Source organism: Anser brachyrhynchus (genome assembly GCF_964034855.1).
Source record: "Anser brachyrhynchus genome assembly, chromosome: 7".
Lineage (NCBI taxonomy): Eukaryota > Metazoa > Chordata > Aves > Anseriformes > Anatidae > Anser > Anser brachyrhynchus.
The window spans coordinates 33,950,326-33,973,881 of NC_137701.1; the positions used below are offsets into that span (position 1 = coordinate 33,950,326).

A 23,556-nucleotide genomic window follows, 5' to 3' on the forward strand; every position below is an offset into this window, starting at 1 on the left:
CACTGCAGCTTTGAACAGGCCAGGAGGCCATTTCTGATTTAGGATAATAAATTGCTCACAGTTCCCTATATGAGAGGCACCATGCTGCTATTTTCTGCTGAGCATAACTATAGTATGTGGCTTATTAGCCTTACCCCTCCCAGACTTTCATACACAGCAACATTGGAAGCCATGCTCTTCCCATTTCTGTTACCCTCTCTTTCCTGTAGCAAAAGCACATAAACCTTCAAATAAGAACAGGTCATGCCCTTGCCCACAACAGAGCAAATGAGATGACAGAAAAGAGATGAATAGGTAAATCAAATCAATGTACACTCGAACTACAAGACTAACAAGTAGCTGTCAGCTGGAAATGACGATAAGTAATGAGGGTTGGCTGTGCAGCTCACCCTACTCCCACACTCCTTTTGAAGAATTTTTCATCCCAAAAGGGGCAAGGATGCACCCTGTTGGGGTTTTGGCTTTCAGATGGAAAAAAATAAAACTGTTCAAGGGGTCACTATTTTCCTTCTCTTCCCACCTTTCACAGTCCTTCAGGCTTTGAAGAAGACTGCTGTGTCTACCAGATCTGGCCCAATTCTTGCCCCATGGTATACTGTAGCCACACATTTTTTGTTTGCTGTCAAAGTATTTTAATATTTTTGCTATTCTTGTATTGTGGCTTTCAGGTATTTTTAGCTTGCTGCTACAGCCGTGGCAACGTGGAGATGTGGGTTTGATGTTGTAATCTGATGTCGCAACCAAGACATATTTCGTTGCCCATCCAGAGGAGTAGTGTCAGGGCTCAGAGTGCACTAATTGACCTTAATGGCATTAATCTGCCTCACCTGGAGACTCTACCCCACACTCCCTGCCCTGAGCACAGGAGCCACATTGAAGCCCTGGGCTCTTAGCCCTTGTTTGAGTTATGGTGCAATGTGTGTGGTTCCAGTCTGACTTCCTGGCCCAGTCTTGGGCCTACTTCATCCCTACAGACCTCCCTGTTGGTCACCGGGCTGTGTCTGATGTTGTTTTCCATTATTGTCACCGTTTCCTGGTTTGCAGTCTGATCTTCTGGATTGACTTTGGACCTGTTTCACCCTGTCTCGTGAACTTGTCTGATGATGTGGACTCTTGTTTCAACCTGGTCACTATCTTTGGTTCTGCCCATCTCGCCTCACTTAGGTGCTGCAGGACGTGCTCTGGCTGTTACTGCACCTGGCTGCGTGTCCCTCAGGGAAATCACCAACCCTCAATGCATTCTTTCAGTGGTCTTGCTTCCTTGTCCAAGCATTGGTACTTCTCACTTTGATGAGTTATCTTTGAATAAGGACAGCCTTGTTTCTTGAGTTGGCTCTATTGTAGGGTTAGACAAAGGTCAGGGCCAGTGCAAAGGGAAGGGCTAAATACATGCCCTTCAGGTTGAGATTGGAGGGCACAAAAACATCCCTTCATGTAGCAGCTAGACCAGTTCAGTTGTGAAGTCAAGCTACCATCTGGCTTCTGTGGGCTGCTAGAGTTTCCTGAGGAACACAGGCAAGGAATGGAGATACTCAGAACATTAACATTTTTATTTTAATATCAAAGTAAATTATGAATAGAACATAATGAGTCAGTTTGCAGATAATGAAAGGGATTTCTGAAGAATATTCTGTCGGCTGTGAGCTATCCTCTGCTAGAATGTGAAAGATGAATATCTGACATTTTCAGAGAAAGTGCAAATAGTCCCTTTCGAATGCATATGCCCATGTATGTTTACCTAAGTACATATTTATCTAAAATAAACACAGCCAGTATATAAAGTACCATGTGGACTTTTCACTTTCTTCTTGGTTTTATCACCTGGTATTCAGGGTTATACATGCACTAATACAACTGCTACATCTGACAGCTGGAGCCCTGGAGTGAGAGAGCAGCTGAGTGCTCCAGTTGCAGGAGTTCACGTAACCCCAAAAAGGAGAATGAGACAAGGGCCAAAAAGATGTGACAAGTAGAAAGCATAGAGATGGTAGTTCTTGTCTTTGTTGTACAGCTTGAGAGCAAGGCACAGAAGGGATGAGCACTGCCTAGTTAGCATGCCTAGCTGTAGTTTTGGTTTTGGACCGTGTAATTGTTAGTGTGCCATGGCTGACTATAATTTATTACCTAATATTTCCAAATGATACTCTAGCTAAACTTTGATAGTAAAGTCAGAAGACAGAGGTAGTAGAACTGCTCTAAAAGTATGCTGATGACTTTTTTCTGACAGAAGAACCTATATTCATACTATATCTATATTCGTCACTATAAAACTTTAAATCAAACACACAAGCACTCACTGTAATGCACTTTACTGAAAATATCCCATGGCTGGATTTTTTCTCACCTTGTCAATATGAGCATTTTCTCTGAACTTGCAGGACACAGGGTGAAAAAAAAAATACTACAGTTCATACAGAAAGTAAAACAAATCTGGTAGCTCCATTAGTGATCTCTTGTTATCAGTTGTGCTCTTCCTGAGTCTGTTTTAAGAATGATATTGAAAAAGAACATGGCTGTTGCTTTTTTTTTTTTTTTTTTTTTTTACTAAATTACTGGGGCATTTACAATTGAGAAAACAAAGACTAGGACTTCTTTCAATATTGAGGTGCCAAGCCAATCGATGTTTCACAAGGGAAGGAGTTGAAAGACTAAAGTCTCTGGCCGTGAGCTCTCAAGTTTCATTTTATTAGTCTTTCCAGATGCGGCTCTTCAGGTGGCTGTGGACCAAGACCCCAGTCCAATAAACTAAAGGTGAAAGATTTCTCTCTAAGTAATATTATCCCACCTCATTGTACCACAAACATTTTTGCTGTACCGCTCATCAAAATTCAAATACATCAATTTAAATTTCAATACTGATTCCTTTACAGACCCTTTGTAGTTTCATGCATTGGTACGTCAATTATCTTTGTAGATATTTTTACTGTAGGAGTCTTGTGCTCACATTACAAAATTGAGCCTATAAAGCTAAAACTCAGCTAGACCCAGCAGGATTGCAGTGATGAATAATATACTTCAAAACTTTCTTGCATTTAAATGTTTTCCAGCCCTTATTTATTTCTTCAGTACAGGAGCAGTAGGAAAGGACATTTTGTCTCTTTGCATGTTATAATTTTCTGAATCTTTTCATCCTATTTTGGCCAAAAGTCAGTTCCAAACATATGCAAAGCTTTTAGCTGTTTCAGGATGTACCACAAATAGATTTTTTTAATGTGTAGAGGCAATGTCTTAGTATGTTCTCAATCTCTCCAAAGGAATTGGAGTAAAACCCCAAATTGTTTTTATCTGGCACTGTCCTGTACAGCAGCCATAATTCAGCAGTATCATCATCCTATGATGCACAATTGTTCAGCTTTTATAAGCACGGTTGGATTGCATGTGAACTTTTCCTGAATATCTGTGATAAGAGAAGTAATTATCATTGGAGAGCATACTCCTTGTGTTGCTTTTAGGCAGTTTACAATGTAAATAGAGAACAAGAGAATGCAGATGAATACAAATGCATAAGGAATGAAAAGAGAAAAGTTGAGAAGTAAAGTGTTCCTATTAGTCAACAAGTAAACACGGGAACAATCTAACAGTTTGACTCAGAGGGAGGTAATTTTCAGACAACTTTCTGCAATTTTATATTACACAAAAAAAAAAAAAAAGTCTTTGGACCCCAATCTTTTGCATGAAGTGGGTACAACTTAGTAGCTCTGGCAGCATTAGATATTGAAATTTTGCAAGTCCTTCAGCTTGGAGAAATGCAGACCTAGACAAAAGCATTACAGATCACGTACTGAACTTAGCGGGAAGCTTTTCAGCATCCTGCTCATTCTGGATCATTTTCACGCAGGTAATGGCCTGCCCTTGTGCATGCAGAAAGAGGAACTCTGTGATTTCACATATAGATTAAGGCCCAGGAAGCACACTGAAGTGCAAGGAACAAGAAGAAACAAAAGGAACTAAAGTCACAGGGGTGCAGCAATTTTGGAAATGCCCAGGAGAGTATGATTAAAACAAGCTGAGAATCTGAGCTTGCCCTCATCAGCGTGTTGCCACTTAAACTCGTATAAATTGAACTTAAAAGGTGGGTTCATTTCCAGTACATCACACTGAACATACCTTAAGGCCAGGAACGACTGACAATAAAAGCTAGAGAAACAACCAAGGTAAATCAGGTCTCAGTTGTTCATTAGACAATATTCACTTTATTGCATGCGTTTCTTATGAAGTACATTGCTTAATAATTTATCCATCATGTTCTGAATATTTTAATATAAGGAAGTTTTACCAATTGTTGGTGAACAAATACAGAGAGCTAAACAAGAAAACTTTTTACCGTGATATTTGACATATGTAGATCTCTACCAGGAAGGGCCACAAGCAAAATTACAATGTTACTGGTTGATTTTGGCATAGCTATAGTAGCAGCCATATGGGAGACATGTAATTTCATGGAGCTGCACATGGTGAAGTCATGGCAAATTATCAGGATCTCATTTGATGTGGCTGCTCTCCAAGATTTCTGACTTAGATGAACTAAAAACATTAACTTTCAAAATATATTTAGTCCAATGATATTTTTTCAGAATAATGAACAGGAAAAAAAGCCTATGGTCCTTTATACACTGAAACAAGTAAGGAGTGAGAGAAACTTACAAACAGGAGCCTGTTTATACCTTTGATTATTATGGTGATGACACCACTACTGCCTATTATATTTGCTAGGAATAGCAACAAAATGTGCATCAAAAAATAAACCAGAAAATACAAAGGAAGAAGTAGACTGAAAAAGTGATGACTTAAATAGAAACTCGGTTTTCTGGACAGAGCCAAAATCTGCAAAAGTCACGCTGTCTGGAGAAACACTGAATTCCTGTTAAAGCTTGCTTTTGCATTCAGAAATACTTGTCTGTATGCTACTATTCTGTGATTTCTCGTAACAAGTATGTCTTGTTCCTTTATAAAAGTTTGTGTGAGGGCATTAGCGGAGTGATGCAGCAGTATTCCCAGCCCAGCCAAATGCCGTCTGATTCTCTGACTTTGTATTGTACCCGTACTGCACAGACTCCACACGCTCACACCTGGGAGATGAGGAATAAAAGCACGTAACTTGGCCACGGTCAGGAAATCTGTGCTTTCTTATGTAATAGAGCTGTTCTTACATGTTCCGAGTTGTACCTACTTTCTTGGCTGGAACAAATTTGCATTACTACCTTCTTCATAAGACTTCTAGATAATACACACTTAAGAGGAGTGAAAACTTCAAGCAATCACAGTTGAAGAATCCACTTGCCTTAGTGGATGCATGGAAGGCATCAACTTCCATGTTCACCATGTCATGAAAAATTGATTCAACTAAAACTCATAACTTGCAAACATGTAAAACACCTTTTTTATCTTAGTGTTTTTTCTTATTATTTAAAAATGTCAGTCGTGCTAAATCACACCACTAAGTCTGAAGTTTAGCAGGCACTGCAGGTATCTGTAACCACTGAGATTTCCAGCAAAGCAAAGAAGCTCACTGGAGTAAAACCAAGCCTTGAAGAAGTGACAAGTACAATTGCAAGAGAAGTGCCAGATCACAGATTCTTAGAACACGGGAAATAAATATCCAAGAGGGCCACCTCAGAAATGCAGGAGCATGATGATTCATAGAGCATGCAATGATGCCATAGCTTTTTGAGCAAAAGCCCTGCTGTGACAAGCCTTTAGAGTTACTCAAACATTTGAAGCTGCAAGCAATTGAATCTATGATAGGTAAACAAGTTAGTCTCTGTTCTGAAACACTTGTTCAGGCTTTAACAGATGTTCACCAACTTTTGAAAAGGTTTTGCTGCCAATATTTGACCTCCCATTCTAAAGTGCTTTTCATAAGAGGATGCTTTAGAAACACTCACATTGTACCTTTTGGGCATTTTTCCTTGTTTTGTGGCTTTTGGAAAAAAATATGATCTTCAGTTGATTCAAACTACTGACTCGTCAGATTAGCTTTTAGAAGAAAAAAAAATTAAAGACCACAAATATCCTTGTAGTGTCATGTTATTATTCATTTTGTATTTAGTTCAAGAAATTAGGGGAGGAGACTTTGGAGCTCACATAGACAGATGCCCTTCTCTGGATCAAGCAGAGTGCTAGTGAAAAATGGTACCAGCCTTTCCAATCGGCTGGATATTACAGCATCCACAGTTCTATTGGCTAAGCTATGAATAAGTACTCCCTAATTTGCTTTAGACGAAATGAGAAGTAACTAAAAATATCCTCTCTGATGGGTTAAATAATGTGTCTGCTTCCTCTCTAGCAGAATAAGGAATGCTCTCTCCAACAGAGCTGGGGGCATGCAGCATCTTTTTCAATTATCACAACTATGTGGAGCCCAAGTTTGACTATTAGTCAAGTGGGTCAACAGTGGAAACCCTTCAAAAACACTGTGTTCCTTACAAAATAAATCTATTTCTAGTGACAATGCTGCATGCGTAAAAGTGGAAAAAATTTCAAGGCACTATTTCTGAATGCTCAGTACTTCTACAATAGGTTTATTCAGTCTATTTGGTAATACGTAGAGAAAGAAACTCTTAACACATTTCTGTGAACTTGACATTTCTTGCTTGTCCTGCTGAAAGACTGCAGGAAATTTTCCAAAAATAATACTTTAATCAAACATAAAAAATAATAAAAGTTGATTTGCAGTTCTACATTGTTGTGTTAGACATCATCAGGATTTTAAGGATGTCTTTGAAGAAGACCACAGAAAATTTGTGAGAATGTGCTTGTGTGTAGTATCTTAAACATAACAAAACCAACAAGCATTTTATCCAAGTGTTTCACTCACTCTGCTGCTTTTGAAAAACTGTACTACGCAAATACTGTGGCAAATGTTATTAATGAATGTGTTAAGTGAATGTGAAATTATAATGAATGTGTTAAGTTGGGCAACATTTTATAGACAAACAGGTAAGACGAATTGTGTTAGCCCTTACTGCAAGAATGAGGACATTAGAACACTTATTTGGAGCACTACATGCTTTCTCAAGTTGGTGTGCTAGCTTGAAAGCCTGACAACTTGAAAGCCAGCTAGCTTAACCTTTAATGACAAAATGTTTTGAAACCTTACTATCTGAAGACAATGCACTGGCAAAGCCCAAAATCCATAGCACTGTCAGTGCAGTTTTTCCTCTGATAAACTTTTGGTTTTGGTGTAACTTAAGAGTCTGCACTGAAGAGACTATAGCTACTTTTTACTTTATAGGATGTGAAAAACAGAAACTGTCCTGGATTTCCCTGTGGAATAACTTCCAGTTTAATCCCTTTGCATGTTCTACATATAGAACCTACATACACAGTATGCCTCCCATGGCAATACTGCGAGAATCAGTACAGAACATTTGTTCCTTTGCTTTAGGCCCTTTTTATGAGAACGCCTGACTTATCTTGAATATCGTGCATGCCCAGCAAGGGATCAGTTAACTATTAGCATATTGGGCAATACTTCAATTCACTTTCAATCGTACCTTATGTTGCAATTAGCCTCAGTGAATCACTGTGATTATTCATACAGGAATGTACAAAAACACAAATATCAAAATCTGTTCTATGTTCTCTTGAACATACAGGGTCAGATTATATGCAAACCACATAGCATTGTGCTAAGGAAACTGCCTGGCTTGACGTTTAGAAAGTTGCTTTTCTGGGAATATTCAGTGTAAGTAAAAATCACATTCAACTCCCCATCAAGAAACATTTCTTTTTTCTGATTGAATCTCCAGACAGAGCAGGTACCCACACATGCACTTCAGCTCGCTTTTGGTATTCTTGCCAACACGTGTGAAGGTTACGCATGCAGTCCCTTCCTACGCTTATTATTTTTCTCAATAGCATGGTGAATGTGGGATTCAGAGCACTTCTGAAGGCTTACTTTCCATTTACTTTTTGTTTTGCTTGGACAGGCTTCCAAATGGTCTTTTAAATTGCCTTTTCTAACAAATTAATTATGATCACAATTTATCAACTGAAAATAATTGAGTAATAGCAATTTAGTAGTATTTCCAGTTTGGGAAATCCCATTACCAAAAATAATAACAATAATAATAAGCCTGTAAGAGTAAAGAGACTCAAGTAAGTGACAACAGCTATGCCAGATAAGTTGTTTTACTAGTCTGTAATCTCATTAGTAGATAATATTTGCAAGTAATGTTCAGTAGGAAGCAGAAAAGGCTCTGGAGTCCAGTTCATTTTCTAAAGCTATTAAAAGCAATACCTGATAAAAAGCTACATTGCAAAAATATTTGTGGGTTTTGCTTCTAAGACATCTGCAGCATAACATTTTTCCTTTAAGTACTGGTAGTTTTCATACTAATGAGCATACATTTTATTGCAAATAATACATTTCTAAGCACTGAAGTCTTACAGCTTTGTCATATGATGAAACAGGTAATAGTAACCATATAACAGCTCAGCAAGGGTCGAAAATACGAAACGTTAGTAAATATATAAAAGAAGACTGAGAGCAACGTGGAAATCATAATTATCATAGTCTGACTCAAAATATGTCCTGAATTTGATGTTTTAATTTCAGTATCTCAGAAATTGGATCAGAAGTCTGGGAAGGCAGCAAAGGTAGTTGAGCAATAGAACCATTGCCTCAAGCAGAGGTGGTTTCACGCAAAGCGGGACTTGGGATGCGAGGACACATCAAGGACAGCTGAGGATGACTATGATGACTTTAAAACACAAATGGTGCAAAGAAGGTGAAGTGGAACAGCTAGTAGAAGCTATGCAATAAGATTATTAACCAGTGGGCTAAGAAAGCAAAACAAAGCGTTTTCTTTTACACTGAGAAACTACCTAAATAAATCCTTAGCAGTTAATGTTTTACAGTACAACTGGGTTTAACAAAGGAATTAGACAAGTTCATAGGTCCATCAGGGGCTATTAAATATGTTGGCTGAATTACAGACTTCCAGATAAGGATGCTGTAAACCATTTATTTCTAAAACCCACAAGGATGTTCCATAGAAACAACTCCTGTGTAATTGCCCCATTTCCAATACGCTTTTCCCAGGTATCCATTACCAGTTGTCATAGAGACCTGATTCTGAGGTAGATGGATTTTTGGTGTAACCCAACAGAATAATGCAAACACTCTGCTGTGTTCTCTACCAAGTCTAGCCCTGCACACCTGGACTGCATCCTTCCCCCAAGGAGAAAAGAAATTGATCGAAACTGAGTTTTTCAGTTTAAATTTTAGTATAATTTCTTCTGCTGCTTAGTCCTTTACATCTTATTCATCAAAGATCTGATCCAAATCCTTCTGAAGAAAGCATTTATCTAAAATAAACAGATAAAATTTCTTTTGTAAAGTTCTAATGTGAGACTTACTGAAGTATTTTATTTCCTTTTTGGGATCTGATCCATTTCATCCAAATCAGCTATTACGTTCTTGTAAGTAGAACATGCAAGAGCAGAAACTAAATTCTAATTCTCTTTATAAATGCAATTTAGCAGGTCTGTAAAATAAAATCGAGGATATTTTCTCTTATGAAAATATTACAGTGCAGCTGGGAAGTAGATATAATTTTGCCTTGCCTATAAATGTGCTATTTATGTAACTGTAAAATATTCACCACAACAGATATAAATATGCAATATATGTATACTGGCAATATACTTAGAGTTTTATTACATGGGATTACTCAAACTAATTCTAAAAGGAACAGTAAAAAAAGGGGAAATCATAGTAGTTTCTTTCGGAGAAGACACAAGATCATCATGTGTACTTGTACAATAGGAAGCAAATTACTTAGTCAAGAGCTAAAAATATGAGTCCTGTGATATTTCTAAGTGTAAAAAATGCAGGCCTGTGGGTTTCTTACAATGTTGACCCATTTTTATTCAAATGCCTCAAGAACCACAGCCTAAGTGCCTCATCATGTGATGAAGAAATGTCTGGCACTCCACCTTAAGATCTGCAGTTTGCTTGCCTCAGTCAAAATGTTTAAAACTAAAACAATACCGGCTTGGATTTAGCTGTGTTGCTGCCCTGAGGTGCGAACTCCATAGCCTCATAAAGAAGAAAACTTGCATACGAGGGAGGACATATGAAGCTACGCTCAGAAAGACAGTTTCAATTCATCATTGGGATTTCATATCCTTTCCACTAAGAGACTGAGAAGAAAATACATAAAATTGGTGCATCTCCAGATATTTTGCCGTCCCTTTCACCAGTCCCTCCACTTTCCAGGTACAACAAACTGAGCTGAGCTTTATTATGCTAGGCCTTCAAAGGTGAGGTCACTTTTTCCAGAGTTTTTCTTCCACTGCATGATCAGGTAGGACAGAAAACATTGGGAATCTGCACTTTTTGTGTTGCTGTGGGTGCTCTTTCTGTTCACACCAACGTATGCAGCTTGATTTTAGTAAATTATAGAACAATCAGTTCATTTTAATATGTTGTGCATAAAAATTTCAAAAATTTTTTTAGTGAAAGCACCATTAGTTATAAAAAGTTGTTATGTGTAGTCTCTCTGTCAGTGCTGTAGTCATAACTTTTTGGCCGTCTTCTCAGGTTTTGCCACATATTAACTAGGTGACCTTGGATAAGCCATGGAAGTTTACCAAGTTCCAGTATAAATACTTAGAGGAAGGATGTGCAAGATCAAAATAAAATTAGATGCTGTGAGATGCGTACACACTTTCATAATTACATTTTATATTATTTTCAGCTCCTCCAAATTCCACAGAAAGCACTATTTCTAGAGAACTGTTTTTTTTTTCCCTACAGCTTTAACTAATTAATTTTATCTATAATCTCTTTTGAAAGTTGTGAAGTCAAAATTTAATAATAAAAGCACCATTCTGCATATTTTGTCTTGAAGGCAGAAGACAGTAAGGACCGAAGCACAACATATCAATACAGTATCAGTTATATATTCAATTTTTTTTTTGAAATAAAAAGTTTAAACCAAGAGCATAATTCACTGCATTCCCTGTATTGTTTAAGCTGTAAATGCTTCAAGGCAGGTACTGTTTATCATACTACTTCTAACAGTTTTATGTGGCATCAAACTTGTTGGATGTCTCTTAGTGCTACCACATGCAAATAAAAATACAGCTATATTAAGAAATGAAGACTCACTAAAAGAAAAAAAAAAGTTTAATTAGGACTATAATTTCTTAGTTCTTTTCCTATTAAGAAGCAGCTTTTCTTTGTATCGTCAACAGCTTATGCATCTCAAATGTAACGCACCACTTTGTCTATCCAGTTTCACTTTTTTATTCTGTTAAAACTGTGTTGATAGCAAAGTAGCAATCTATTTTGAGAATTTAATTAGTTGCCGCTACTTCCTGGTCCTCTGAGATTTTGTATCGCAGGCTGCAGAGATCTATGTCTTCATGAAACAAAGCTTCTGCCACCTCAGTGTATTTCAGGACATTTCTCAAGGGCCTCACTCACTGTTTTTTTTTTTCTTTCTTTCTTTCCTCTTTTTGACGTACTAGTTTCAAGCTCCCTCCCACTTCTCCAATCTAGTTCTTTAGCTTGTGCTGTTCCTCCGTGCGTTGCTTTGGTTTTGACCTGCTTATCTCCCTCCGGTATCTCGCTGTTTGGAAGAGACCGCATAAATGCTGGACGATGACTTCTAACCGAAGGAAATTCTCTTCCATCGAGGCTGTTCTGTCCCATTTCTGTTCTGGGAGCAGGCTGTATGGTTCTGCTGAAGCCCGCAGCCGCCCTGCTCTGCACAACCTGGCACGGCGCTTCCCAGCCACAGGGGGGTGACCGATGCTTCTGAAGAAACAACCAAAAGCCCCGTTTTACCACCCCTTCTCCCAAGCCCAAGAAATCTGGGTGTAGTGAAACGGCAAGGTTTCAAAGCTGTTTATTTATAATTATTTAGCATGCTAACGCAGCTAGCCCGGCCGGCGAGGCAGGGCTCTGCCGAGCACCTCGCAGCCCCTTCCTCCTCCGGACGCCTGCTGAAGGCCTAATGCAGCCCGAGGGCGGCAGTGGGGAGAAAAGGCCCGCAGAGGGCCGTACCGAGAGGCGACAAACCCCCTCGGGCTGCGGGGTGCGAGGGGGAGCCCCAGCGCCGCCATCTCGGGTTGAAGGGCGCTGCTCCCGCCGAGGGGCGCCCGGGCAGGGCTGGCGGGCGGCTGGACGGGGCCGGGAGGCTCGATGGGGCCGGGCGGCTGGACGGGGCCGAGAAGCTCGATGGGACCGGGAAGCTCGATGGGGCGGGACGGGGCGGTCGCTCCCGTGCTCGGGGCTGGGCTCTCTCCGCGCCTCCATCTTGAGAGGGAGGGCAGGGGGAGGGCAGCGGGCGGCGCCGCCGCCGCCGGTCGTAGCTGCGGGCCCCCCGGCGGCGCTCAGGTACCTCCGCCGAGGCGGGCAGGGGGCTGCGGCGAGCCCCCCCGAGCGGCTGCGGGCGGTGGGTGGTGAGGGGAGGCGGGCAGGGGAGCCCCCCCGCCCGCTCGGCCCTGCCGCCGGGGGGGTGCCGCGGGCCGGAGGCCTCGCCCGCCCCGTGCCCGAGCCGAGGGGGCCGAGCGGGCGGTGCGCGGCCGTGCCCCGCCGGGAGCCGCCGTTCCTCGCCCCGGGGCTGCTGGGGGCGTCCGGCGGGGGTCGGCCCGGCGGGAGAGGCCCCCCCCGGTGGGCCGTAGGGCCGCCTCCCTCCCTGGGTCGTGCGGCCCCTGCTCGGCCCGGCCCGGCCCCTGCTGCCGGTGTCCCCGCGGTGTGCGGTGTTTGCTTTGGGAGGGCAGGAAGAGCCCGTCCTTCCTCCTCCGTGAGCCCCAGGCTGTGTTTCTTTCCCCTCGGCCGTCTCCTTGTTCTGGGGCTGACTCGCTTCCCGCTCCTCGTTCCTGCGGCTTTCGCCGGAGATAAGCGGGAAGGAAGGGAGGAGAAGCCCCCGTCCGGGCTGTGCACGCCTGTGTCTGGTTTTGGTGGTTTTCCCCGCTTGCCTGGAAGGCTCAGCTTTCAGGTGGCGGTGACATGCGATTCTGAAGGCTGCTGTGCTTGTTCTTATCAGAGGTCTGCGGCTGTTTATCCCGTGACAAAGTGCGATATGTTTAGATCTGGCAGGATTACACGGGTAACCTGTGAAGTAGATGTCACTTGTAATTCTTAGCTGTTACTAAATGTATAACTACAGGTGTTTAACAGATGTGTGCCGCTCTGTACATGATAACAGTTAAAGAGCTCTGGCAGCTTGACATTATTTTTTTCATCTCTTTTTTATTGGAAGGAAGGAAGAAGCAAGGCAATGTCAGTTTCACTTGTCAGCTTTCACTGCCAACCTGAAGCTACTCGCTAATTCCTGCGGTACTGGGGGCGTGTGTCCAACGGGGTACAGTCATGCAGGGATGCTGGCGGACTGGAGCTCTGCGGTTACATGCTGGAACAGCTGATAGGCACTGCTACGTAGGCAATAGATTAGTATAATGCATTATTCAAAAGTCATGAAAAAAGTTTGCATAAGCTTAGTTTTCATATACAGGAATAGTAAGTACAGAATTAGGAAACATTTTGAAGTGTTCACATTATACCTTAGGTACCAGGATCCAGCTGTACCATAACAGTTTGAAATATTACATATATTTTCCAGTATGGTCCACTAGCAGATTCCCAAAGTATCTCTTTATGTGAAGTTAAACTCTCTCTTTTTTTTTTTTTGGTAGCAAACTTGTTGTGTTCTCTGTGCCTATTTTGGGCTTGTATAACTTTTCATTTAGCTAAGAATGGTGATCTTTACCTGCAGTACCCGATACTGGCATGAAAAACTTGGTTCAGTTTCCTGTTTTTCAGTACTTTGCTTCATTATATTCTGCAGGAAACTTGCCCTGCGTGAAGATTACAGGGCTTTAAGGGAGCACGATTGTCATATTGCATGTCTCACCTTACCATCTCTTTTGAAGATTTTTGCTTTTACTATCATCCAGTGATACCTCTTGAAAGTTCAGTGGAGGTCAAACTTGTGTTAGTTGAACATTGCTTTAATGTATATTTCCAGATTTAGAAGGAGGGAATGTCAGCCACTTTACCTTCAGTTTTTTTTTTCTGATTAGTCAAAGCAGTGTCTCTGTTTGTCTTATCTTGAAAGTAATCGAGCACAAAGTGAGAATCACCTGACGGTGACAGTACATATTCAAGGAGGGGGGTTGTATCCCAGAACTTGTATGATTGGAGCAGCCAGTATAACTGGAAAAACTAAAACTGTTTCTTCTGTGTGCAAGCCCTATCTTGGTATGTTGTCTCTTATATTGTATGTGAAATAATCTTGAGTAAATACAAGGAGGAATTTCAAGTTGACTTGTCCGCACTATAGCTTGTGACTGAGCTTCTCTTCTGGGTCTCTTGTTATTCTTGTTATCAAGTACTTCTTCAGAGGTTTTGTTTGCTTTGTAAAACAGCTTGGGGCAATAATCTTGTGCTGCAATGATTTTTTCAGTTCTTGTAATGACCTCTTCCCTAATCATCAGTAAATCAAGAGTGATTTCATATTTTGTAAACTTCATGTAGTTTTCCTTTTTAGGGTTGAACTCTTGATGTGGAAAAAACATGATAGTGTGCCCAAGGAAATACTCAGTGCTATAGAAACAAGATTGCACATTAAGTACCAGTAGTGGAGTTATACGTGCTGTCCTAGACATCACTACTTGCATTTTTAACGTAGTAAGAGTTGGACAGGCCTGTTGTGTACATACGTTGTGGATTATATTTGAGAGACCATTTAAAAAAAAATCTTTTGAGCATCATAAAGTGGTGGTGACTCAAGTGATCTAAGATACAGTATGTTAAAAAACAAAATACAGCGACGTGACAAGGAATGTTAAGTACTTTCTTTTTTCTTCTGCAGAAGACCTTCATGTAACTGGCTGAAAAATGGTTCTACAAGATGACAACCCCAACTCTAACACTGTTGAAATGGTAAATAAAATTTAAAAGACTTTAAAAGATAGCCGTGCTGTTTGCTGAAAATTATAATGGTATCAAGAAATGCATTTGAAATGAATATTCCCTCAAATTTCTCATTTCAACCAGTATCTTTAAAATTATACCGTGTGGAAATGACATTTTCCTATAACGGAAACAGAAGGCAAACGTAGACTAAAGTGTCTACTAGATTTAATAGGGTGGAATATTTTATTTACTTCTAAACCATCATTTCTGTTTCATCCTATGTGTCATCTGGTAGCTTAAATTTATCATGGGTTTATGCACTTCATGAATTTAAGTGTTTTATAATGGGGAAGCCATAATCTTTCAAGAGAAAGACCCTTCTCTTGCATGGTTCTCAGTTTAGGTCTCAGATGTAATATTAATATGCTAAACTATTATCCTGAAATGAACTTATTCTTGCTAATAATCATTGAAGGGAGTTCTGTGCGACCAGCTCCACAAGGTCTACAGCCCACAGCACATTTTGAGGACTGGTAGGGGGTAACATACAGTTCTTGCATGATAACTAAATTTGGGTGTAAATTCTGAATGTGGTTACTTGAGTACAGCTAATATGGATTAAGTAGGGATGGAAAATATGCAGCTGAATGGTATCTTTAGCTTAGTGATATTTCGTTTAGTGTGCATGGAGAAAAGAATTTTTGAGCATCTTTTTTTCTTTCTGTTTATTTCTGTTAATGTTATATACAATTACTTCTTTTGGGAGATAAATTAGGCCTGAACAAACTGCTTGAACTTTGTCTGGATAAATATTTTCTGGTTTAGGTCCTGATTATCTGAGATGCTGATTGTAATCTCCAGTTACATTGATAGCATAAGGAAAATATGACCAGCAGCTGTTTGCATGTGAGGGCACTGAACTAGACAAGCATCAGAAAGTACAGTGTGTACATTGTGTATGTGGTATGTGAAACGGATAAGCACATGCCTGTGTCTTCAAAGTGCATCTTCAAAACTGTTTTGACTTGTTTTAGTCATTCAGAAGACTGTATGGTGAAGGGATTGAATTTGCTGTATGCTAAGCAGTGTGTAAATCTTGATGAGTTCAGTGGGGGCTGAATTATAAACTTACGTGATCTATCTTTATAGTCTCCCTCTTAATCTAATTTAAAATAAATGAGAAGCATCAGTTAAACTCTTGTAGGAGGTAAAAGTTAATAAACTTTTAGGCAAGCGTGAGAGGTAATCACAGGCAAAATTTCAGCTAAACATTTAGTGCTGCCCTTACTGCTACATCTTCTTATACACAGTAATTTGTTACTTACTGATATGGGGTGCACATATATATATATATAGGGTGTATGATACCGAGCATCCCTATATAATGATGAGCAACATGTAAAATCATGTTTCCATGAGTAAGAAAAGAAAAAACCTTCCAGCACTTCTGAGCAATAAAACTTGCAGCTTTATTATTCTTGTTTGTCAGTTCCAGTTTGGTTGTGCATCCTTTTGTTGTGCATCATATATTTGCTAATGTCTGGATTTGCATATGGTTAGATATTAGATGGGCTCCTGGTTTGTATAGTATAACGCTTTTCCTCAATCCATAACATATTATGGTTCTTTTTCTATATAACAATTAAAAAAAAAAGTGTTAATAATAATACTGTATCAAAGCAAGGAAAGATGATGCACTTACACCAGAAATAATGTGGAAGTGTGCCATCTGTCTAGGTTTTTTAAAAGGCTGAAAAGCCTATATGCTCTTCCACTGCTTTCCTAATTCTAACACTTCAATTTTTGCTTAGGAACGTAGGCTTGAGAAACAAGATCTTTCACTGCATTGCTTATAAAATTAGAACTAAATATTGTCATCTTCTTCCTTCTCATGTGAGCCTCTTGCATTCAGTTAATAAGGAAGGGACAATGTTCTTTGAAATAAAGATAGTAAATGATCCTGTTTTCATGCAATTCAGTGTTGTCCTCCCAGCATTTTTTATGTGGACCAATTGTTGAGGTTCTATATTTGTATATCTCTAACATCTAGGACTTGAGCTGCAGTAGATGCTTGTTGAACTTGCAATTTTAGAAAATATTTTGTGAAGCTAATTGTATAATATATGCACACATTTTTCAAAATGTTGTCTTTCTTTTTAGGAGACTATCTTCACTGTGACGTGATGTGTGAAGTTTGTTAGCATTTTTTTGTTTGTTTTTTACACTTATTGTGGAAGGTATGTATGCGAAAAGTAAAGCTTATTCTTTCTATGTTCTTTTTTTATTGTAGTTTATTGCTGTCAATGTGCAGAAGCCAAATATAAAGAAATGTGTGGAATTGTTATTTCATTGCAAGTTTGGAAATACCAGTGATTTGTCAATAAGTTGGATAATGTGGCTGTCTAAAAATTCCCAAAATACTAGTTTCTGTCTGTCTTTGCATTCTGTGTGACGTTTTACAGGTTTTAATTCTATCCTAAAACTTTTTATGTAACATTCAGTAGGGTTCTGCTGTTCTTTTTTATTTGTCTTTTGATAAATTGTGGGTGAGGTATGAAAAATCAGGTACTAAAAAGGACATTGTCCTAATGAAAGAAAGGCAAATTAAAAAACAATGTTATAGACACTTTAGTATTGTCACTTAACCATTTTTTAGTCATCTAGTAGCTTGAAGATGCATCTTGCTACATGATCAAGAGTTGGTAGTCACCTTTTCTTGTTAAACTTTTTTTCTTGTTATGGGAGAATGATGCAAAGAGAGATTTATTAGGCACCCAAAAATGTTAAACAGATACCTTGCAAATCAGATGAGCAGGCAGTAGCTGCTATTGCTGTAACATATTAAACCCCTCAATTTTGAGGTGTAAATATGTGCTTTTTAATTTGAATTTTAAAATCTACGTATAGGTAGAAAAGAAAATGTGTAACATGTACTTATGCTCCGAATAGCTTCATATGTAACCTCTAGTCTTCAGAGTACAAGGAATTTTATTGTCCTTTACTTCACTCCCACTGAAGGATCCTCATGCTAGGAATTTGTAGGAGCCTAACGCAGCCAGGTTGGATACGATGTTCGGCAGCTACACTGTGCACACAGTCTCCGCACAGACTATACGTGCTGTATGCTTTGACACGGTTTGTGGTGCAAACAGAAGAGCTAGTTGTGTAAGCATGTCATGTAGAGATTTCAAATCCACTAGGCAACTGCTGTTCCTTCCTGTTTCCAGCTACATCTCCCCTTCCTACCCACAGCACATAAGTGGTGAAAGGCTGGAGTAGTTTCCACTTCTGTTATACCTTACCACTGTTATTTTGTCACCTGGCAGCCTGACAAGGAGTGAGACTTTTCTTCTAGCTCCTTTGGAACTTCTTTATGCTCCCCTTCCATTTTGGCTGCATGTTATGAAAACGTGGGTGATCTGTAGGCTGCATATAATAAAATGTAATACAATGCCTTGTAGGCTATTAGTCATAATAAAATGGAGGCAAAGTTGGTAGAGCTTAGTACATAGTATCTATTAAACTAATTCTTAACAACTCAAAAAACTCGCGAGCTTTCAGGTACCAAAATGTTTCTGTTCGGTTACTTGGGTTTAAAATAATATACCTGTTTATTTTCTCTCTGAAAACAAATGTTTTCTTCTTTATTCTGTATTGCATAAAAACTGCAGTTCCTTGCTGAATCTTTCATAACGTTGCTCCTATCTACTTACAGACTTTTGTTTTCTTTTGTCAATCCCACCATTTTATCAGAAAAGCAGAATAATTATCCAGAAGTAATGCCCACACATGGAATATACGAGCATAGAACTAGTGGTGTAATTATACTTCAGGAACTCTGATGACTTTTTTTTCTTTGGAAAGAAGCCCTTTGAGAAATGGAGAAAGAAAAAGTGTCTAGATTTGAATGTGGCAGAGAGTATATAGCAAAGGAGAGGCATGAGGCAAACAAAGGTGAGAAACAGTGTAGCGGTCTGAAAAGCACTTGTGCACATGTAAACATGTAAATAATTAATCTGAAGAATAGGCTAGTCTGAAGGAAAAATCCTGTAGCTTCCTTGCTGAAGATGTTGTGGCACTGTCTCCTTCATAAAAAAATGTTCAAGTAATGAAAAGGCAGTGAGTAAGGATATGTTGACGTGTGGAATAAACAAAGTGTAGTGTAGTTTGAAGTTGTATAACTTTATTAGCAAAGCAGTTCACCTCTCTTTATTGGAAGACTCAGGATTTGCTCCATAAAGGTGAATTAGTTCTCAGTTCCTTGAGTTTTTTCAAAGATAGTGAGTTATGTTTTTATGTTGATAAATAGCAGGGTATGCTATATATTCTGTAGCGAATCAACTCTTAATGCATTTTCTTAAAATAGACCCAAAATAAGATAATGTTAATCATAGGACTACCATGTGCGTATCTCACAGAGTTTCATTAGGAAGTATTTGAAAGAGTCTACTATGAGTGGACAGAGGTATGAGATGTCCATCTCTGACACATACCTAAACTTTTGTTTGAAGCTTTTAATCATAAAGTTGAAAGTTTTCCTAAGTTTGGGTCTTATAATCAGCAGTCATTAAGCTGTATCTCAAATCTGAATCTTCTACTAGCGTTAGTGAATATAAGTGCATGTAGGTCTGGCACGTTCGTGATTAGCACTTGAGTTACAACACAACCATTATTTTTAAAAGCTTCCCTGTATTATTTTTTTGAAAGTACTTTATTGATCTCCTAATGTTTACTGAAAATACTGAAATTAATACTTAATTTAATGCAAGTTGTGCAAAGTCAAGCCCTCTAAAGTCAGGATGTGCCACTTCTTTGGCCAACCCAAACAAAAGCACTTCTGTTCTCATGTTTACTCTGTGATTTGAATAAAACAGAAGTACTCTGCCTACTGAGAGAAAAGGAGAGCAGGTTGGTCTACGCACTGCTATAGTGCTCATCTCCTGCATACATTTTTCTCTTCAGAATTTTCTGTTGAGCAGGAGTAGGAGTATACTCCTAATCTTTCAGTACAAAAAAAAAAACAAAAGCAGTTGAGTAAAACATTTAAACTGAGCTGGGCTTTTCTGGTAACTCACTAGAATTGCTTTAATTGAGACCTTTCTATTAATACCTTGGACAAAGATTTCTAAGGTCCATGAAAAGGCTAATAGGCTTGTGTCTGTCAAAATCTGAACTTTTTATGTTGTGATTTCAGGGAAGTCTGTATGGCTTTCATAAAGCTGTACTAGATGACAAGCCTAAACTTTGTGGCTGTAGTTTTGACTTCTCAGCATATGAAGTGTTTATAAGTGATTATTCCTATGTGTAACATAGCAGGGGCACAGTCAAAATCATAATCAAAATGTTTGTGCTTTTTTATCTTAACCAGGCAAATCTTTCTGTTGTGTACATGCTTACTGTTAGTTTGAAAGTTTTTCGCTAGAATTGGTGCATGCCTGTACCTCATGAATTATGTATATATATATTAAAAAAAGTTATAAGATAATATATAAAAACAGTTCAAGTACATGTGTAATCTGTTTTTTTTAAGCTTAAAAGTAGGTATTTTTTTCACATTTTACATGTGGAGGGATCATAATTTACTAAAATGTGTTGCCATATCTTCAGAAATGCTTGAAGAATCCTAAAGTTTCTGACTACTGTTAGTTGAATTGTATTTGACATAACATGCCAAACTAATTCCTACTGTAAGCTTAGAGTATCTGAATTTACAGAAGTGCAGTGGTTTGAAATTTTGCAGATCTCTCAGCATAAAAATTCCAGACATTTTATGCTTTACTTACTTTTGCTTGTTTCAGCGGTAGAATGGTAAATAAATTCTTGAAAAGCCTAGACTGACATTTTAATTCTCTTTCACTGAAAGTCTCACACCGGATATGTCAAAGATACCCTTTCTAACAAGCATACGCATCTGCTTCCTGGCATACTGGATCTATTTTATATATGCAGCATTTGGTCTTTCCTACCCTCACTGTGATTTTTTTTGTATGTTTTTACATTCCTGTTTGTAATATTTTGGGTTTTATTTCTTTATTAATACTGAACAGGTTACAAATGGTGTGGGTTTTTATCATGAATCGAATGAGCTCCCAGAGCAGTTCATCCTCTCAGCGCAGGCGAATGGCTCTAGGAATCGTCATTCTTCTCCTTGTTGATGTGATATGGGTTGCCTCTTCGGAACTCACTTCTGTAAGTATTGTTCTGTGAACCTTAAAAGAAAATAAAAGCCTATTTAAGAGAAAAATCCAGGGGGAACATGGTCACTTAGGCTCAGTAGGCATTCTAGTGTAAGGTCTGACATTGTTTTCAGTACGGGGAAGAGAGTGTCCTCCTTAACTGAATTACTTTTACTGGAATTACTTTACTGGATTACTGAAATAACCTGTATACATTAAACGTTATGAGCACGCACAACTCAGTGACTACTGCTTTCAATATAGAAGGTATTATTGGCAATTTTAAAATGAAATAACATAAATTCATAAATGTGCACAGTAACTTGGGAATTCATTTTGTTTATTGCCATATTGATTAAAATAACGCCTCAGCTTTTCCTGAGAAGTAGTAAAAGAGTTGTAGCATTACAAGTTAGGTAGTATGGTAGATTTTGGTATGGACCATCTAGAAGCCTTGGATTAAAGCACTCATGGGTCACGGAGTTAAGCCCTGTAATTGCAGACAAGCTTGTCGTATTCTAGTTGATATATTCACCATCTTAAAACTGGTCTGGTATTTACTTCATGTTAAGTTTTAGGACCTAAAGCAGAGCTTTAGCAATGGAAATTGATTTTTTTAATAAATTCTTCTTAAATTCAGGTTTCTGAATAGTTATTATGTTTTGTGACAGTTCTGAAACTAAGCATTTACAAATATTTGTGCCTTAATGTGCTATTATTAATGTAACTTTTTTTCCAATCACCTGGTGGAAACACTGTTGATTCTGAAATATTACTTAAATAATGTTCTCTAGTTTGTGAATACTATGTTATTGGTTATAAAAGTCATTTTTCGTTTAGGAAATGTTTGTATATGAGTGTATCTTTGGTCCTATTTGAGTTGTATAGCATATATCACTATGTTGCTTGATAAGTAAAAAAAAAAAAAGTAGAAAGTAGCTTTCCTCTGCTGGCATAGTGTCTTAAAAGATGGCATTTAAGATGCTTTGAGAGAGGATATCTCCAGAATAGGTGGGACCACTTGTCTTTTGGTTATAGTTGCCAATACTTGCAACGTTATGACTTTGGAAACCAGACTATCCTGGACTATATAACTGTTCATTCATTTTTATGAATTCGTACCTAACTGGTAATTTTGGATACTGCAATTATTTTCTTTCCACAGTATGTTTTTACAAAGTACAACAAACCTTTTTTCAGTACGTTTGCAAAAACATCTATGTTTGTTCTATATCTCTTGGGATTTATTGTTTGGAAACCGTGGAGGCAACAGTGTACTCGTGGGTTTCGTGGAAGGCATGCAGCTTTTGTAAGTACTTTAACTTACATAACCGTTTCGGTGTCTGTAGAAATTTGTACAGAATTATTTAAAATAAGGAATAAAAAAAGGTGGAATTTATATACTTGCTAAATAGTGCTTTAACAAAAGCAGTTATAAACTGAATCACGGCACAGGCTGAGGTGGCAATCATTACAGTAATAGTCTTGTGAGGAAAAGAAAATGAAGGAAAAAGCAGTATGAAATATGTGGGGAATCATAAGAAATCCTCTACTAAGCCAGGCCATGTGCCCATTTATCCTGGTGTTTTACCTTGGGCAGTTGCAGAGGATGATTCTTTTCAAGAAGAGCTTACCTGTTTCACTGTTGTTGGTTTCCTTTTACTTCCCCAACATTTATAACCAATAGAATTAGTATTTGAACGTAGTAGTTGATTTTTTGACTTTTTCAAAGAGGTTTTGAGGTTTTTGGCATCATATATAGGAAAGGTAGTAGAATTGTGACTTTTTTGCTGTTAATGCTCACCAAAAGTAAGTATTGGCAACCTTTTATCCATGTGAATGGCCTTCTGTTGCCCATCTTAGAACTGGGCACAGTTTGTTCTAGAGTCTAAAATTATGACAGAAATAGAGGCATTTTCCAAGGAATTGAGAGATGTTGGGAAGAGCTCTTGTTCTGTGCCAGTGTTTCAGAATGCTGAGCAGCAGGACTCAGGAAGCAGTAAGACATTTAGCCTTATCCTAATCTCACATTAAAATAACAGAAAAGGTGATCCAAGAAAATGCTGTTAATCAACATGTCTCGATTAGAAAAGAGCTTGGATGAAAGGAATATGTTGGATATATATGGATATATTGAGCGTCACTGATAGTGATATTTTAGGTGTAACATACTTAAAAGTCACTGGGCTTAATGTCATGTAAAACATTGCAGTTAAAACAAACTTGTTTTAAAAACTTGTGTTAAACAAATGGAAATCATTTAGAGTTGAGTGATATCTTGAAGTATTTTTTGGTAGGCCTTATGCTGTTTAGAATCTTCACAAGATAACTGGGAAATAAACAGAATTTACAGGTTCTTTGCTGACAGAAATGACAAGGATGTGATGAAAGCACTGAAGGATGATTAGTTGTACAGAGCAGTTGAACTGATCAGGTTTACTAATCTGAGCAGATGAGTAGAATGAGTGTCTCTCTCCTATAATGACTAGTAGTGGTTATATTGAC

At 38.7% G+C, this 23,556-nt stretch overlaps 2 protein-coding genes across 3 annotated transcripts in view; one reads left to right on the top strand and one right to left on the bottom strand.

Annotated features, from left to right (window-relative positions):
* Positions 1 to 11,398: 11,398 nt before the first annotated feature.
* Positions 11,399 to 13,879, bottom strand: LOC308197746 (uncharacterized protein; the record flags this gene model as incomplete). The annotated part of the gene is made up of 3 exons (XM_080598737.1): positions 11,399 to 11,770; positions 12,357 to 13,050; positions 13,872 to 13,879. 3 exons carry the CDS (start codon positions 13,877 to 13,879, stop codon positions 11,399 to 11,401), a joined length of 1,074 nt encoding a protein of 357 aa, XP_080454863.1.
* Positions 11,762 to 23,556, top strand: part of SLC35F5 (solute carrier family 35 member F5) — a 28,931-nt gene continuing 17,136 nt past the window's right edge. The window contains exons 1-5 of one of the 2 annotated variants that reach the window (XM_080599394.1): positions 11,762 to 12,352; positions 14,832 to 14,902; positions 17,036 to 17,112; positions 20,923 to 21,064; positions 22,217 to 22,360. In XM_080599394.1, the coding sequence (XP_080455520.1) occupies positions 20,930 to 21,064; positions 22,217 to 22,360 (279 nt within the window). In that variant the 5' untranslated portion in view covers positions 11,762 to 12,352; positions 14,832 to 14,902; positions 17,036 to 17,112; positions 20,923 to 20,929. The remainder of the gene's footprint in view (positions 12,353 to 14,831; positions 14,903 to 17,035; positions 17,113 to 20,922; positions 21,065 to 22,216; positions 22,361 to 23,556) is intronic. The other variant, XM_080599395.1, reaches the window with a different exon arrangement.